The sequence below is a fragment of the Spodoptera frugiperda genome, chromosome 12 (genome assembly GCF_023101765.2).
Source record: "Spodoptera frugiperda isolate SF20-4 chromosome 12, AGI-APGP_CSIRO_Sfru_2.0, whole genome shotgun sequence".
NCBI classification, from domain to species: Eukaryota; Metazoa; Arthropoda; class Insecta; order Lepidoptera; family Noctuidae; genus Spodoptera; species Spodoptera frugiperda.
Window position 1 is genome coordinate 7,285,317 of NC_064223.1, and position 19,301 is coordinate 7,304,617.

The 19,301-nt window shown below is 36.2% G+C and overlaps 1 protein-coding gene across 3 annotated transcripts in view; it reads left to right on the top strand.

Moving 5' to 3' along the window:
• Nucleotides 1–18,466, top strand: part of LOC118262382 (ATP-binding cassette sub-family C member 4) — a 38,046-nt gene extending 19,580 nt beyond the window's left edge. The window contains exons 2-26 of one of the 3 annotated variants that reach the window (XR_007705818.1): nt 2,723–2,857; nt 3,205–3,409; nt 4,242–4,467; nt 4,833–4,930; nt 5,603–5,800; nt 6,152–6,278; nt 7,498–7,650; nt 9,356–9,549; nt 10,170–10,334; nt 10,472–10,609; nt 11,357–11,524; nt 12,047–12,193; nt 13,154–13,374; nt 13,653–13,789; nt 13,911–14,120; nt 14,205–14,435; nt 14,512–14,618; nt 14,751–14,874; nt 14,966–15,136; nt 15,246–15,373; nt 15,469–15,591; nt 15,715–15,837; nt 16,219–16,379; nt 16,490–17,279; nt 17,580–18,466. Coding sequence is in view for 2 of the 3 variants with exons in the window: in XM_050697786.1 (XP_050553743.1) it covers nt 2,723–2,857; nt 3,205–3,409; nt 4,242–4,467; nt 4,833–4,930; nt 5,603–5,800; nt 6,807–6,933; nt 7,498–7,650; nt 9,356–9,549; nt 10,170–10,334; nt 10,472–10,609; nt 11,357–11,524; nt 12,047–12,193; nt 13,154–13,374; nt 13,653–13,789; nt 13,911–14,120; nt 14,205–14,435; nt 14,512–14,618; nt 14,751–14,874; nt 14,966–15,136; nt 15,246–15,373; nt 15,469–15,591; nt 15,715–15,837; nt 16,219–16,379; nt 16,490–16,760 (3,961 nt within the window). In the remaining variant the exon portion in view is untranslated. Of the gene's footprint in view, nt 1–2,722; nt 2,858–3,204; nt 3,410–4,241; nt 4,468–4,832; nt 4,931–5,602; nt 5,801–6,151; nt 6,279–6,806; nt 6,934–7,497; nt 7,651–9,355; nt 9,550–10,169; nt 10,335–10,471; nt 10,610–11,356; nt 11,525–12,046; nt 12,194–13,153; nt 13,375–13,652; nt 13,790–13,910; nt 14,121–14,204; nt 14,436–14,511; nt 14,619–14,750; nt 14,875–14,965; nt 15,137–15,245; nt 15,374–15,468; nt 15,592–15,714; nt 15,838–16,218; nt 16,380–16,489 lie in introns of all 3 variants that reach the window. The other 2 variants (XM_050697786.1, XM_035573670.2) reach the window with 2 other exon arrangements.
• The last annotated feature ends 835 nt before the right edge of the window (nt 18,467–19,301 follow it).

Sequence of the window (19,301 nt, forward strand, 5' to 3'; positions counted from 1 at the left end):
GTCCGTATGTCACAGCCATTTATTTCCGAAACTATTGGGCCTACATAGTTGAAACTTTGTAGGATGATGTATTTCGATAACCGCTATTCGAATTTTGAATAAAAAATAATAAATTTAAAAATTAAAGGGGGGCACTCCATACATGGAATTGATTCAAAAAAATTTTTTTTTCAGCTAACATATCCGTGATGGGTGTCTATGGATAGGTCTTTAAAAAAGACATTAAGGTTCCTAAAACCACTTTTCGTTAAAATCAATCGTTTGAAAGTTAGACGCTTCCAAAGTGGAAAAATGAGTGTCCCCCCCCCCTCTAACTTTTAAAATAAGAGTGTGAGAAAACTGAAAAAAATATATGCTGTAGGTTTCAATAGAAACTAACAACGAAAATTGGTTTGAACGAGATATCATTATTAGTTTTTAAGAAATAAAACATTTTCAAAAACCGCAAATATAACTTTGTCGTTCATACAAACACTATGTAAAACCAAGTTATTTTATAACTTTTATATGGGCGAGTCCGACTCGCACTTGGCCGGTTTTTTAAGATAAGTCTAAGTATAAGGTGCTACATAAAGGACGCATAAAGTTAACATTTTCGTCGTTAGAACCACCAATGTAACCAACAGAAAGGAAAAAGGCCAAAAAGTGCTGAAATACATTTACATACTAAATACAATAATAGTATTTCGCTGTACAACGATAGGTATACTATGTACACTCGTAAATGTTACTTTATTTAATTGAAATATACGTTATATCAGTTTCCATTACATAGGTTGACGTCAGTCGATTACAGAATGATGTAAAAATCGATTAAAGACACAAATTCAATTTCAGTATAGGGACAAGGACACCACCTTACTTGAAGTAATAAATTGTGACGTCATTATTATAATTCTACAAACAAATTATTCTACTTATTGGACATAAAGATCGAGCAGTTCGCGTATAAGTTCATACATGTAGTTCACACTAATGTCAGAAAAAATAATAATATATCCCATTAGATTAAGTAACACATTAGTTAGACTTTCGTTTTTCGAAAAAGACCAAGTAAAATATAGAATTAGTTGTGCCATTCGACAAATTATTTTGTTATTCAATATCAATCATTAAAATAGCATTTTTTAAATGCCATTGTGTAGGGGACCTAAAGACCAAGATCTACATTATTGACCAAAATATAATAACCCTATTAAAAGTTAAATTGCAAGTATCACTGCAATAAATAAAAATAATTAAGAAAATTGGATACAATATCATCATTATCCACAATTTTCTTTAAAAATCCTTTAATAAAGATCGTGTTAGACTACGTTAATTATTCTACACACATCACAACAATAAAATGCGAGCCAGAGGAACTCTCACGATCAACGAGCTGCCGTATTTTATAAACAGTGTCACGATCACGAATCGCGGGATTCTGAATGCGTAGACTGTTCATACGAGTATTCCCTGAGCAGAGACAGGCCAAGGCTCCCTAATATAGACACCATAGACACACCATAGAAACTACAATATGACCACAAAGTGACTCATGTTCACTAACAAAATCATTTACATTCTTGATCCTGTATTAATATTTATGTTAAACTTGTATGTATCTACTAGTTCGATCTAGAATCATTATTTACAACTTATGAATGATAGATAAATGAATGAGATAAACAATACAAAAGCTAAACATAATGACTATACTACTACATAATAAAGGAGAAAATCCACATAATAAAGGAGAAAATCGTAGAGATCGAGAGAGAGGGGCAAAAAATTGTTTTATGCAAAAGATTGTGACATGATTGGGTGCGTAGAGCTGAAGATCGACCTTAGTGGCGTGCCATTGGACTGCCTATGTCCAACAGTGGACGAGAACAGGGTGATGATGATGTGATCTAAGGAAATATATCTTCATACCTGCTGTATTATCCTATCGCACCAACGCAACAGATGTAATTGTAGTAGTTGAATTATTTTTACAATTACATTATCCTGCAGTTGTTTATAATCATTTTATTGTATTCATTTTGTTGTTTTGTTCTGATGAATAGTGTCAATCACAAGACAAGGATAGTACCTATTTTACGAGCTTATTGTCTTTAAATTACCGCACTTAGTTCAATTTTCTTATTCTTTTAAATATAACCATTGCAACAGATATATCCATATTTATGAGTATCTAATACTTAAATATTGTTTAAAAATTATAATTGGCATGATTCGGTTTTTGTAGGAAAACAATTTACGTATTGTGTTGAAAAACTCAAGTCTTAAAATGTCCAGTTCTAATTTTAGGACATGTTCATGCAACTTCAATACAAACTAGGTAATACCGAATCACTACTTTTGAGACAGACAAATTCCATTTTAGTGTTATGATATCATAGAAATCGACTTTGTATTAAAATGCTGAGTGCGATCAGTTCGATGTACCTAATGTCTATCAGCAAAGGTCAAGTTATTCCAACTGTGTTGGTATAGGTAATGATTCCACAACAAGCTAGCACGTGATCTCTTGCCAAATTTTTAAGTGTTCAATTGATGAAAGAAGTAGGATGTGTACAACTGAAGTGACATTGAGATACGCACGTGACCATACACAAAGAAAAATAGGACCCCAACATTCACTAAAGCGAATAAAATCATTTTTGTAATTAACAACAGTATTATAGTATTATAGACTATTTGCTCTACTAATTTCTAATGAGACACTTTGTTACAGAAAATGGCTGGAAGAAATTGCACTGGCGAGCAAGCAGGGCCGTAAACCATCTTTACTTCGCGCAATGACCAAGGCTTTCTGGATGAGTTACGCTCCCTCTGGCATCATGTTCCTGATACAAGCACTCGTACTCAAGTGAGCAATTTGTTGACTATCGGTGGCAGTCACGCGAATGTCACATTATGCCAATTACTTATCAACTGGTATTTGTTGCCTTCCTCATCTCTGCCATGGGTTGGATCTGGAAAATTTCGAACATAAACACTAGTTATTGCAATTTAGACAACGGAAAATTCTGTAATGGTATTTTTTTAATCTATTGACTGATTAATTCTGCTCTACTGTGGAGTACATTCTGGTATAATATCGTTAAACCTAGATAATTTGCTGATTCCAAACTTTAAATGCTTACAGCAAAAGAAATATATAATTAATGGAATAGACTAAATGAATACTAATTTCCCGTCTCCGTTGAACTACAGGCCCTTCCAACCGGTAGCGTTGAGCTTGATGCTTACATACTGGGAGCCGGGCTCGACCATGTCCTATGAGCAAGCAGTGTACTGCGCCACAGCTGTGATCATGATGTCTCTGGTCATCGCCTTCCTCAACCATCACGGCACATACTCCACTCAACAGTTCGGCATGAAAGTTCGCATCGCCGCCTGCTCACTTATTTATAGAAAGGTATACTAATCACTATTGTATATAAAAGTAGCTACAAGGTTTCCAAGGTGCCTAATGTTATAAATATAATGTTGCAGTGGACTAAGCAGAATTATACCACAAGAAGCATCACTTGCCTTTATTAAGGAACTATCTATGTATAACATTAAGTACCTACTTTAAAAGTCTCGTAGATAAATAGTATTAAAATAATTAATTTATATGTACGTAAATTTTATCAATCATTCACCGCAACATTGAACCTTACATGACAAATAAATAAAATAAATAAAGATGATGTAAATAATAGAATGCGTACTTTCACCTCAAATACAAATTATATTCCCAAGAAAAACAATTATCTGTTAAAGTTAGATATTGTTTAATATTTCAAATAGCATGGGTACTGGGTAAACACCTAGTTTATTATATAAGTTTGTGGAACGCCACGGGTCAAGGGACAAGAAAGATTTCACAAACGCTTAGTGTAAACCACGAGAGTATACTTACGAGTACAACAATAGGAAATTTAGGTGACCATTTGAATTTGAATGACCATTCGGCCGGTGAGAGTTGGATGTGATTGATCTAAGACAAAGATATTTGAATAAAAATCTTTTATTCATAGGGAAAAGGGTTTTATATTTAATTACCTATATCTACAAGTATTTTTAATCATCACCGACCGGTTTTTAAGTAATATTTTGAGTGTATAACAAGCTTCTGCCTTTAGAAGGCAACAATACAGTAGCTCAACCAATTTCTTCGTACCGCCCTAACAGCTCAGTACATTTTGACCGTTTACTTAAGGTAGTAACTAATTTGATTAAAAATATTGCCTTCTATTGATCAGGTAATGCGGATGAGTTCCGGTGCGCTAGCGCAGACTACAGCAGGACAGGTCGTCAATCTCCTCTCAAACGACGTGAACCGCTTCGACTATGCCTTCATCTACACACACTTCATCTGGATCCTGCCACTCCAAGTGGTCGTGGTGTGCTACCTCATATACTTGAAGATCGGCTACGCAGCCATCGTAGGAGTCATCGGCATTGTGTTGCAGACCATACCGGTACAGTGTATGTATATTTTTGATGTTATTGTTTTACCAGGATGTTGAAGCAATTGTTCATTTACAACTGAGGACACGGCAATGGTTGCACGAATTGGTAACAACTAAAAAAAATAATGGGAAGGGGTAGACAGAGGTGCTGTTATAAGATACGCAGCCATGCTGCATAATCTCGGTGTTGTCATTATAAAACGAGCAAATTGCAAGAAATATCTGCAGTATTATAAATGAATATGTGGATATCGCTTCCTGTTATGCAATTACAAACTATAAATAAAGGTCCATAAATTACTGACACCTGATAAAATCGTGTGGGCAGAGCATCTTTTAAAAATGCAATCAACAATCAGATACGTTATTTTATTCTTGCAGCTTATATGAGTAAATTGGCGGCAAGGTTGCGAATGAAGACCGCGTGCAAAACTGATGAGCGCGTGCGAATTATGGACGAAATTATTAGTGGCATGCAGGTATGTTGATCTGGATTCTCTAGTGTACGTACTTAATGCATGTTACAGTAGGTCAATACAACACAATGAAGTGTTTAACTAACTTTTGATGTAATTTTATAAATAATACGAACTTTACGTCTTGATAACTCATGTTCATTACCATTAAATCGTGTTCAGTCTAATAGAGTTATTAATTCCTTAAGTTGATAGGATGAAGTTTATTAATTAATTTCTGTATTAGCTATAATATCAATATTGTTTCAATTGGCGCATGATGCCACTATGGACTACATCCATGAAATATTTGTATTAAAAAGAGTAAACTGTAAGTAACAAACAAAATGACCTCATACCTATAGGTAACCTAGAAGTGGGTCGAGCTTTCAATACCTATGTTCGATGCTGCACCACCACAACAAAAAATGAATAAGGAAAATTGCACTTGTATTTATGTCATTACTCGACATGGCGCCCTTTATTTTTTACAGTGGTATTTAGTTCTGACCGAGTTCGGTTTAGTCATACACCACAACTTATTTTTACATTTACCAATAAACCGCAAAGCAATAACAAGTTACAAAGACTCTAATGATGCAAATGCGTGAGCACATCAGCAAATTAATGCACATTCAACCATTTTTTGTCGAAGACACTGAAGCAGAAGATTCTATTCATTGGTTATTATTTTAGGTGATAAAGATGTACGCCTGGGAGAAACCTTTTGAGCAGGTAGTGGCTTTGGCTCGCAAGAACGAAATCAAGTGCATTACGTCAGCGTCCTACCTCCGAGGAGTGTACCTCAGCTTCATGGTGTTCACGGAGAGACTCACCCTGTACATCACACTGCTCTCCTACTCGCTGTTCGGTTTCCAAGTTACCGCAGATATTGTAAGTCACGCTACAACTCTACTACTACTGCATTATTATACTTTATGTCCATCATATTTTACACCTCAAATCAAGAACAATGGCCAATAATTAGGTATCGATCAATTAGGAACAGATTAAGATTAACTTACAAAAATAATAACCCAATATTACATCTTAATGTTTCGTTTGATCGACAAATTGTTTTAGCCTTTATATTGTTTGTAAATTTTATGGGTCAATGCAATAACACGTGACCCTATTTGAACAACAAAATGCATGCGAATTTCAACAAATAAATATTTTTAATGGGCACCTGTGATGTTTTAATTGTATATGAGGGCCAGTACATTATACGTGTACAATTTCCAGGTATTCCCACTGGCGCAATTCTTCAACACTCTACAAGGAACTCTATCGATAATCATGTCGAATGCCGTGTCATTTTTGGCAGAGGCGTTAATATCAGTGCAGCGCCTCGAGGCGTTTATGTTATTCGGTATGTGAGGCCTAACAGGTCTCAACTTCGCACACATGCATGCAATTTTGCAACCCCTTATACAACGAGTCCAAATTATATCCGAGGCTCGGCGTTGATAATAACCTAAACAATACAGAACTAAAATGCCTTTTAACCCCTGTAAGAAGCACTAACGCCGATAAATATCGACTGTATTGTGTAGTAAAGAAAAATGTTTGCAAACCTAATTATACTCACCTTTAACCAGCTACAGACAGTTTGTTATTAATATGTTAACCGTAGAACATGACACTTCAGTAGATTTTAACTCGCTTTTAGCTGAATGTTTACACTAAAATTAATATCTAATACTTCCTAGTCTCACGTGTGATAGTATCAAATGTAAGACAATCTTCACGTACAATTTGTGAACTTACTAGTAGCTGTAGAAACTATACATAACACAAATGACTAACACAACACGTAGGTATATGTTGAGAGCAGTACATTGTATAGGTACGATACAAGAGAAATAGTCAGAGTGAATAAAATCAGTGATTTCCGCAGGCGTTCCCGTTGGCACAAATGTTCAACATACTCCAGCTGACACTGGCAGTGCAAATGCCGACATGCCTGTCTATGGTCATGGAGGGTTATACCTCTATACTTCGTATCGAGGCATTGTTAAGCTTGGGTACGAGAATAGTCAGATTCGTTTTGGGTTTATGACATGTATAAATGTAACGGTGCACTCGAAGCGTCACCATCATTTCTTTCCTGTTCTAACTAATATTTGTTTAACCGGCACGTATTGTAATCACATATGTTTTCGCTTTTTGTACTGGGCTATCTACTAACAATTATTTTTTAATAAACTTTTAATTTTAAGGGATATTTTTGTTATAAGCCAACACTATTTATTTTTCTATTCAGTCATCAACTGTTCCCCGTGAAAGATCAACCCAACCTTTTCTGCGATTCTTTATTAAATTACTAGTATGTACGATTATAATTAGATAATGATCATCATGAATCATTTTCATGGCAAGATATCAATAGTTTATTTACGTTTAATAATCTATAAATACAGCAGAATTATATTGTCATTCAATGGTGTTCACAAAAACTTTTCACTTGTCATTGGAATAAACGAAACATGCAACAGCAATATTGTGATCATAAAAAGATGTCGTCGGCGTCGTGCAGAATAATAAAAGTGTGTCAGTATTCAATTAACGTAAGCTGGTATTGTAAACAGATGAGCGGGAGGACCTTCGCAGTGTCCCGGACGTAGACATCGCTAAATTAGTACAAATGGTAGATAACAAGAAGAAAAACCATAATCTTAGCGAAGTAGATCTACGACCTAACACTTTCAAGAAAATCGACGAAGAAGGCATCTATAATCCAGGTAAGTTATACCTAAATTACGACTTAATTTTCAATATGAGTAATAAGATATATGTACCTACTCCGCTACATTTTACCCACAATGCACCTGCCTTTTGGGATTTAATATGTTTTCTTACACGTTTTCTTCACTGTTTTTATTATTTTATATATTTCCTTCGACTTTTAAACAAAACCGCAAATACCAATAAATTTTCATTCAATGACACTCCATTTTCAGGCATTATACCTATGTTAACAAGCACAATTCAGGTAAATAGGGAAGACGAAGGTGACACAAACGTAACACAATTACTATTAACGAAAAGAACTAAGTCAAAAGCCAAAATTACAAGGTCAATGAACTCCATTACAGTATATTACGACTCTAGTTCAAATTCTGATTCTGAAATGAGTGATGAAGGTAAAGAGGGAAGGTTGTCGGATCTAGTGCAGGGTTTGGTGGTTCTGAGTGGTCTGCTTACATGGTACATTTATATGTACGTTTGAATTTTAACGGCAGAAATCAAGGACCGAGTCTAATCCAAAATCTCTGGATCAATCAAAGTGGTAGACAGAAATTCCATACGAGTACAACTAATAATCAAAAATCGCTTTTATTCCAAAGATTTTGAAATGAATGGTCGTTAATTTCAACCATAAAACAAATGCAGTAAAGATAAAGAAATCTTCAGCTGTATTAAATGATCTTCTCAGTTTTGAGTTATACATCGTTGTGTTTATAAAATTGTAACTGAAGTGGTATGATGTTCACTCACATTTTCAATAATGTAGGTGTTGAGTGAGACTGTGGAGGAGTATAAATTACCAATATCCTATATTCTACCGAATGCCTTTGGGATGGGATTAATGATGGGCAAAATGGCCAATGGTACAAGGACTTTTTGTTTTGCTTTGTTGTGATCTCTATAAAATATGATACAGTACCTATGTATTTGAGGCAATTTATATTATACTAGATAACTTTCAAAGCAATAAATACAGTAAGTATGTATGCGTGCTTGTCGCCTGCAAAAACTGTGTTGTAAGAAACAAGTAAATATGGATAGTAACATAAACCCCATAATTAGCTATAGTAAAGTATTTATTGCAGTATTGGGTCTGGTTTCGTATTCGAAGTGAATTATTTTTAATGAGTTAAAGCAATTTTACGCAGCGAGTGGGGGTCCGTGTTCCGATGCTTATTTTATCTTTGGTGTGTTACGAGTTGTGGTGATGTGGTTTTATTTGGCTTCGTTTTTTTATATAAGTATAATACGTTTTAGAGGGTTCAAGAGCTTTTCCGTTTTTTTTTTTCAAGGAGGATTTTCTCAATTCCATTGGTATTTGGTAAAAAAGGTTTCCGATAATCCTAATGTTGATAAAGTATGCAAAAGGTTTTCCATGCTGATCCTATTTGATATCGCACGTGTTTATCAACAAAAAGAATACGTGGCGTCCGGCCTTTACCGCATTGAAGGGGTTAACGGATTGAATCAGCCGACGAGACTCGCCATTATTTATCCAACGGTTTACTATTATCCTTTGTAGTCTAGTTGTCCAATCATGGACCGTCGGATCGATTTTACTACTGCACATTGTACAATGTAGGTATGCTTTAGAGACCTTTGTGCTTATAGATTACCTCATAAACAAACTTAGGTTCTTATAAATTAAATTACATAAAAATTACTATCGTATGATTACATAATTTCCTGGATTTATAGGTTTCGAGTGCAGTGAAAAAGGTTTGATGAACTCGACTCTGTGTCCAATGCCGGTGAGCCCAGACGTTGGAATAATGATCCAGAACGTGAGTGCCAGCTGGACTGACGACGGCCCCGCCACTCTGAACCAGCTCAACATTACGGTACCCAAAGGAAAGCTCTGTGCCATCATTGGCTCTGTAGGATCTGGTAAGGTTAGTAACATGAAAACCCACATATTTTTTATCGAGAATCTTTAGATTCTGGGATTTAATGATTAAATAATAAAAGTTATGGAACTTGTCAATAAAAGTAAGGGAAGTTATTTCAATATCATGGTTCATAAACAGTAGTAAATATATTATTTACTAATACAATAGAACTCAAATTGAGGTTTATACGTGAGTTGACGTAATCGTCAGTACGCATAACTCTTTTCCGCTTCACAAGTACCTTAAAAGGTACTAAACGGACGTGAATTCATAGTAAATATTAGATAAACAACTACCAAAAGTATCAAGGTACGAAGTAAATACCAGTTACTCGAACATATCGACGTATGGTATTGAAAGTGTCGTTTAACGCTTACCAAAAATGTATGTATGACAAATGGAAAATGGACAGTACATTGCTAATATACAATTTTACACAATGTTTAAGTTTTCCAAATACGTAACAATAGTTTAATACCTACTTATTACGCCTTTTACTACCCGAGAAGTGGTACGAACCAGTATTACCTATAAGAGTTATTGCAATATAATCCTTTTGAAAAAAGCCAGCACAGTTACTCAAACTTATAAAATCTAAAATTGCTTTAATTCTTAATTTTTAGAGTTCAGTTCTTCAATTGCTGCTGAACGAACTTCGATCAACTAATGGAAAGATCTACCTCTGTGGGCCCCTATCCTACGCAAGCCAGGAGCCCTGGCTATTCGTAGCCACCGTCCGACAGAACATTCTGTTTGGTCTCCCGTACAACTCCAAGAAGTATAAAGAAGTAAGTATGCTGTAGACATTTTGCACTTCACGATCATATTCGCAAATTAATCAGCTAATTATATAAACAGAACCAAGTTATCTGAGTGAAAAGCAATATCAAAAAAACGTTTCCAACTTATTGTTTTCCTATTTCAGGTGGTAAGGGTCTGCGCTCTCCAGAAAGATTTCCAACAGTTTCCTCATGGTGACCAGACGCTCGTGGGAGAAAGAGGAGCCTCCTTATCTGGTGGTCAAAGAGCACGCATCAACCTGGCCAGAGCAGTTTATAGACAAGTACGTACATAGTATAAAGTTTAATATAATCGAACTTCATTGCATGAACTTCCCTGCATGTAATTAGCAGAACATCTAAGGATATTTAACTGAGTTTAAAGTGGAGGAATTTTGATGACCATAATTAATTTACCTTTCCTCGCTTAAATAGGCAATTCTAAGATTTTATAACTTAAGTAATCCATAGAAACACACTGCATTCTAACGACATCGAGGTAAAATCTAAATAAAATTAAGCTCATTTCTGAAAATGAACCGACAACGCTAACCGTTTCCTTTTACTGCCGGTTAGTTTAAACCGAGCTCATGAACCGACTTTTAATTTACATTACGACGCCTTAACCGGAGAGTACCTACTGGGTTTTATTTTGCCTTTTTGCATAATTACGTAAGTGTTTAAACCACTTAGCAAACCCGTAGAATTTTCAATTTTTACCGTCTGGATGAGGAGAGAAAATCCATTTTTTAAGCTTTCGCTGTCTCGTTAGGTTTTTCTCCAATATGTTGAGTGTAGAAGTTGAGGAGATCAAACATACGCATTAATTTATAGATAACGTTATAGAGAGTTGACCCATGCAGGAACAAACCCTGCAATACGCTGTAGAGTAGCCAGACATATTACCACTGCTTTAACCGTGCTTCATTTTCTTCATACAACATGCTCTACCTTAGAACTCGACTGTTAGCCATATGGCTTTTGGATATGGTGAATTAGGAAACTGTCACTAAGTATAAGCGTTTGTGCAGGCGGATGTGTACCTGCTGGATGACCCGCTGTCGGCAGTGGACGCGCACGTGGGCCGGCAGCTGTTCGACGAGTGCATCAGCGGGTACCTGCGGCACTCCACGCGCGTGCTCGTCACGCACCAGCTGCACTACCTCAAGGCCGCCGATTACATCGTCATCATGAACAACGTAACACTACATTTCAATACCTACCTATTTATAAGTCAATGAACTCTACGCAAATTTCTTACTCTTTCATTTAATTTTGTTTTATCACAAACACGTGTAGATAAATATGTTAAATCCTACACGTAAGTAGGAAGTTACTCTAAAATATCAGGTTTCAGAATTTCCATAACTAGCTAAGTAAATAGATAGAATTAAATAAACAGGATGAATAAAAATAGAATGAACTCCCTGTCGAGTTTTCCCCAGAAGGCTACAATATGGGGCTCTTCCAAAAGGGAGTAAATAGGTTATTTGAGGGTCTGCAAGGCGCACGTTATACCCTAAGTCACCGTGGCTGGCCTATGAACGTTGCAAGCGTAAACGTTGGAAACGGTAACCACTTAAGTGTCTACTTGCCAAAGTCGTAGTTCAAAAAATTGGAATGTTCAAAATTTAAACCTCATTACCATTTCTCTCCCTATACCTAGAGTTAAAAATGCAAGCATAGGAAACTTTTTCATATGTTTTTCTCTGATTTACTAGGGCTCTGTGGAAGCTAAAGGAACATACGATGAATTGGTAAACACAGGCAAAGACTTCGCCAAATTGCTTTCATCTAGTCACGATGAAAATGAAGATCTTAAGGATGTAGAAAAACCACCGCCGATGTCTAGACGAACGTCTGCGAGAGTAAGTACTTTTTTTCAAAATTATATTAACTTGGGGATTCCTAATTATCTTGTAAACCTTCCATAAAATAAATAAGTCGTGGCTGCATGCAAAAATATTAGTATGTATAAAATAACAAACAAAAACACTGAGCGAAATGTAAAACAAATAGAAAATAAGTAACGTGACACACACTTAAGATTCTCTCTAACATACGCCAACCTTTTTTTTCACTACTAACTACGTGTAACGTGGAATCCCGAACTATACAATTCACCCTTTTGCAACCCAGAGGGAAAATTCCACACGAAAACTTAAGTTTTTATACATAACTTTCAAATCTGCAAGCACAATCTAATTCGTGATTGAATTTAAATTTATTGAAAGAGCTTGGGACTGGTCGATAATGGCACATTCGTATTGTGCGACGCGGAATCTCGTGTCTTCTTATTAATTTAGATGTAAAGCTGCATTTATTTAAATGTGTATCTGCATACATTGATCATTTACATTTTGCATGGATGCTATTTATTACCCACCCAGATGCTATTAGTAAATATTCCAATGCAACATTTCGCAATACGCATTTGTATAAATTGCTTCGAAATTATTATTGTCTAAAAGATCTTGACCTAAAATTTAATTAATGTAATTTTAATTCGATCGACACATGTTTGCAGCAAAAATATAGGTACCAACACCACCAACTCAATAATTATAAAATCATTGATTCTTACTTCTATTATAAGTAAATTGTTTAATGTGTGCAAGAACGGATTTATACTTAGGATATATAGATAAAAAAATAAAAAAAATATATGAAAAGGGACCTACTTAGATTAATGGTTACTATAATAGCAATATGGAAATATAAAATAACCATTGCAAAGGGATTTTTTAAATACACGAATATAAGGTATGGTAGCAATATTGAAACAGGCGTGTTGTTTCATCTATTAACCATAACCATCCATCTTGCAGTTATCAACCACACGACGACCATCGCTGTGTGAATCGACAGGAGGATGTGAAGTGGCGCAGGAGATGGAGGAGGAGGAACGAGAGTCAGGGTCGATGGGCTGGCGGGTGTATGGCGCATACCTGCGGGCTGGAGGACGCGCCCCACCACTCATCTTTATGATAGTACTGCTCGTCGTGGGACAGCTGTCCGCCACGCTCTGCGACTACTGGGTCACATTCTGGTACATCACCATAACATAATACCCTTATTGAAATAATAGAGTACATCATTTACAAAACAAAAATAGTCATTTATATAACTAAACTAAACTAAAACTATGCACATCAATAATAACTGAGTAACGTTTACATGATCTAACACATTATAAAAATTAGAAAGCAACATAATACATCCTTGATGTGCATCGACCTTTGCTTATCGCTAACATACAATTAGAGAGGGTCAAAACATACATACATTTTGTGGCAAAAGTCGACTTAATTGACAATCCAATTGCAGGACAAACGAAGTCACCACGCTAAAGGAAGCTGCTAATAACAGAACCACGAAGGACTACCATGTAGACCGGTCGCCTCCACTTGATAATGGCACCTTCAATTTATCCAGTTACTTCTCCGGTGTTAATATCAGTCCAGGTAACAAGCAAACACAAAAGATCTCTATAAGGAATTTCATTTGTTTTCGAAATTTCGTCTTAGCTGAATTCCGTTACCACCATGTTACTAGGGCTAAAATTTAATTTCTTTTCTATTTCAGACTTAGACATCAACGCATATATAGGACCTCTGGATACTGCTCAGTATTTGTACGTGTACTCCGCACTAATTGTTTGCTGCATATTCTTCATCACGGCGCGTGCATTCATGTTCTTCAAGGTGTGCATGACAGCGTCGCGCAACCTCCACAACGATATGTTCCATTCTATGCTCAGAGGGGTCATGAGGTTCTTCGATACCAACTCCTCTGGTAAGTTCCAGCCTATCTATAAAATAATGTCTAAAGTGAGAGTAAGAGAATCTCGTCCCTAATGTTGAATGTATTTGTTTCCAGGCCGAATCCTAAATAGGTTCTCCAAAGACATCGGAGCACTCGACGAATTACTACCACGTTTCCTTCTTGAATGTATCCAGATTTACCTGGTAATGTTCAGTATTCTGGCCCTCAATGCAGCTGCGCTTATCTGGACACTACTGCCTACCACTATCATTCTTCTGTTATTCTACACTATCCTTCAAATCTATTTGAAGTCAGCACAGGGTATCAAGAGATTGGAAGGCACAAGTTAGTATCTTCTTTGTCTTGAAATAAACTGATGGTATTGATCGAATATCTTCTGAAATTAACAAATTACTTGCAGCTCGCAGTCCCGTATTCTCCCACATGTCTGCTACCCTCAATGGCATTAGCACAATTCGATCAGCAGGAGCGGAACAAAGATTGATTAAAGAATTCGATAGATTCCAGGTACACATGGCAATTTTAACTTATAAAAACCTAATCTCATGTTCTTCCCAACTCAATCCATAATTTTTGTGTAAAGAGTGGTGTTAGCACTCTCTCCGGTTTCGTACTGACATTTGTTTCACTTGTGAGCAGGACATCCACACTTCAACATGGAGCAGCTACCTGGCAAGTGGCGTCACGCTTGGCTTCTGGCTGGACTTTATCTGCGTCATATACCTCACCATAGTCATCGTCGCCTTCCTCGTCATCGACAGCAGTGAGTTCTTTCATAATAAAAAATAAAATAATCTATTGAGATCTAAAAAATATAATTTATTAGCATTCTAACATTATATCATATCGCACAGAAACAATATTCTCTGGCAACGTGGGTCTAGCGATATCGCAGACGTTGATCCTAACCGGAATGCTTCAATTCGGAGTGAGGCAGACCGCAGAGGTCATCTCACAGATGACCAGTGTAGAGCGAATATTGCAGTACACGCACATCGAACGAGAACCCAAGTGGGACAAAGGAGGTTAGTATTTTTAATACCTAGAATACGAAAGAAGTCAATGTAACTTTGTATCTAACATTATACAACACAAAGTAAAAATTTTGTAACTAAAGAAAGTTTTTGTTCACAGAAAAAGAAACGCCAAAGGGATGGCCTTCGCGTGGCCGAATTCAATTCAAAGGCTGTTACATGAAATATACCCCCGAAGACTTGCCAGTGCTTAAGAATCTCAATTTAGTCATAGAAAGTGGATGGAAGGTATAGTAGAGAGGCGCTAGTTATTTGGATGCACTTATTCACTGTGCCAAAGTTTCGTTGCAAAGATAATCTCATAATGGTAATAATGTTTGCAGGTGGGCATCGTAGGTAGGACTGGTGCCGGCAAATCATCACTGATCTCTTCTCTGTTCCGCCTCGCCATCGTCGAAGGAGAAGTCCTCATTGATGACGTTGACACCGCATACTTGGCTCTACAGGTACATACGAGTAAACGTATTGTTTTAACATTGAGGTAGTCCGCGAAATGGAAACCTTTCAACAATAGAATGTATACCTAATTATTATTTATCTAAACAAAAATATTATATCTTGCGTTCCAGGAGCTGCGGTCGAAGATATCCATCATACCTCAGGAACCGGTGCTGTTCTCGGCAACAGTCCGGTACAACTTGGATCCGTTCAACAACTACGATGACGACCAACTTTGGCAGGCGTTAGAAGCTGTAAGTCTTGTAATAGCTACATAGATAGTGTTATTAAAACAGATCAAAGTTCACCAGCCTCACCACCTATTTCATAATGAACAAAATTGTAGTTAATCGCACGAATAAGCTCTAAGGCAACCAACTTTTAAAAAGCAAAAAAATGTTTTGGCTTACAGTTTAAAAATTCCTTGTCGCCAGCCAACGACAGTTACCTACGTACCTACTTCCGCCGCAAAATATTTTTGAATTTGCATTGCATTTGTACTTTTTTTGCTACAATAAAGCATGGTATTCGAATACCTTACCTATGTGAGGCCAATATTATCTAGATTGTGTTTCACAGTAAACCATGTGAATAAAAATGTTTTGTAGACATATAACGCTCATGTTTTTGTATAGGTGGATTTGAAAGCTGCAGTACCGTCACTGGATTTCAAGGTGTCGGAGGGAGGGTCGAATTTCTCACTGGGACAACGGCAGCTAGTATGTCTCGCCCGCGCCATCTTGCGCGCCAACCGCATCCTCGTACTCGACGAGGCAACAGCCAACGTCGACCCCAAGTACCTAAACCATTTTTATCCAATATCTTAGCTTACAAATAGTAGCCTTTGGCATACATTTATTAAAAAATATACAAAATTGCTAACTTGTATTTACAACTTGTTTTCAGGACGGATGAATTTATCCAAAGAACAATCAGGACGCGATTCGCGGACTGCACCGTGCTGACGGTGGCTCATCGACTGAACACCATCATGGACTCGGACCGAGTCATGGTGATGGACTCCGGGCGACTAGTCGAGTTCGACCATCCTTACCTCCTGCTTAACAACCCTGAGGGACACTTCACCAAAATGGTCAAAGAAACCAGTGAAAAAATGTCGGCACAACTATACCAGATAGCAAAGGACACATACATTAGTAATGGTGGAGTTATATAACAGTGCCCTTCTCAATAAGTTGTCTAAGTTATTTGATTAAGTAACTAGTTTTAATTGCCATCTTGTTGGAATAGTGTTTTAGAAAATAATTTTAAAACAGTAACTATAGTATTGCCGTGATGGACAATAAGTGAAAGATCACACCTCTATTTTACCGCCTCCGTTGAAATGTGTCGTGAAATCTCGTCGGAATAGTAGTATTATTTAAACATTTTTCGTAATGATACACAATGTTCAATAAAGTTCATAGAATCAAATTAATTAGTAAGTTGACATAGGGCAAGTGACCCGGTTGTGGCCATCGACCCCTTTGTGGCCACTTGAGCCTTCAAATATTTATAACTAAGGCATAGACAAATAAATTACTCTGTGATTTACAGTATTTAAAATATTGAATATTGGAGACACTGATACCGTTGGCAGCTTTGATGTGTCAAACTTCACTTCGATGCAACAAGTCATTATTTTTAGTTGAGGGTGAAATTGTTAAGATCTTAACAAAAAGGCTAAGGCGAGCGGGTGAGGATTTGGTTTTTATTTTTTTAATCTTTGCTTATTGTTTGGATGTTTATGTTAATACTACATGAAGAATATATTATCTAAGTGGAACTAAAGTTATTTTGTCGCCATATGTTTCTGAAGTGGGATAATTAGAAGGTGGCCACTAATGGAGACAAAATTATGAATTTCTCCATCTTTGGCCACACGGCTGGCCAAAACTTTTGTACATAAACGCCCCACTTCTAGTCATTTATCGTAATTTATTTATTATTTTTCCTTGGCTTTACATATCAACAAATACATATTTTTCATTTTCAGAGATGCAATAAATTGCCTTCACACAAATGGAGGTCGGTTTACTTTGCAGCTTTTACCAACGTCATAAATGTTGATCTCTTTATTTGTAAGTTAAATTCAAGTGAAGTAATAATATTTCATATTTTCCAGACTAAATGAAAACCATTGTTTCTAAAATGTCAAATTTAATTAATAAATTTTTATTACTTTTATTGTATTTTTTGATGGCCAGAACTGGCACACGACCGTGGCCAGAAATGGCACGAATCTGGCCAAAAATGGCACAAACTCCCTTTTTATTTTCTTTGTTATACAGTTATTTTTCTATTGGACGTTCTTTAAAAAAAGGGTTTTCTTAGGCAAGATTAATACATGTTTAATGACTTTTTACAAGAAATATGTTTGTGATAACAAAAACTATAAGTTAAGAAAGCCTCAAAGTCGACAAAATTCTTAAAGTGGCCACAACCGGGTCACTTACGATACCTATAGATTTAATATATCCTTACCAGATGGTATAAACATGTCTAATTAGAAACGATTGAGATTCTTTTCAGTTAGCATTTAAAAAATGTAGTGTAATTAGTTTGGAACCTCGTAAAATTCACAGCTCACTTCAATCCAGTGATGTACCTACCTTTATGTATGTAGAAGGATAATAATTACACATTTTTAAATTAGAACGATACCTACATTCCTATTGTCAACTTATGGTAGGTAAATACATGTACTAAATAGAATTCTAAAAATATGTTGTCCAAGAGTTTGAGTTTAGTATTAAGTACAGTGCTGGAAAAAACTGTGTTATTTATTTTACTATGAAACTGTATAATAACAATGACTTTCTTATAAACATGAAAAATGCCATAGAGGTTACCCTCGAAAAATAAAATGTAAGGTTCATAAAATGTCTTTTATTTGGTGAATGAAATGTAAGTATGAGAGAGCATCTTAGTCTGGTACGCCCTATCCTAGAAAACATAAGTAGAGGATATATACTAGAGGTCCTACTTCACATCTTATACAGACTATTGATTATTTTTTGTTTAATGGATTAAGCTGGTAAACGAGCAGACGGATTACCAGATGGTAAGCAATCGCCGCCGCACATGAACAGACAACCAGGCATAAGTGTGTTGTCTTTTGGGAGTTTAAGACATAACGAAACACAACGCAACCGTTGTTTTACATATGTTTTCTGTTAGGACGTGGTATCAGTCCGAACGAACTGGCCCAGTAGTACCGTACAAATTGCTGTACAAGTTTGAAAATTAAATATTCGTCGCATTGAAGCCGAAGAAGAGTTATTTTCACGAGCCTAAACTCGATGGAGTTGTGTAATTTCACTACAAGCTACCTATGCATGACTTCCTTAATAACGTTGACTGGAAGAGATCGCTCAAAACGATTAGACCCACCATGTACATCATCACCTTCCCGCTCCATGATCAGATCAGATAGAAGCATTGTAATGTTTCATGGCCTGCATGGTCATGTGATTTACATCTGTATGCAAAATATGACCTCAATCGGTAACTGGGAAGTAGATCAAATTTGATTTGCGATACCTATTCAAAGCAAATAAATTCAATTAGATTGCTAAATTAATATTACTATTTTGATAATAAAACCACTCAATTCGCAAAAATCATAAATATCAATTTTGGATAAATACCCAAGTAATTATCCGTTGAGTATTTATCCTTCGCTCATCACACGCAATAAATAATTAAAGCAGTTAAT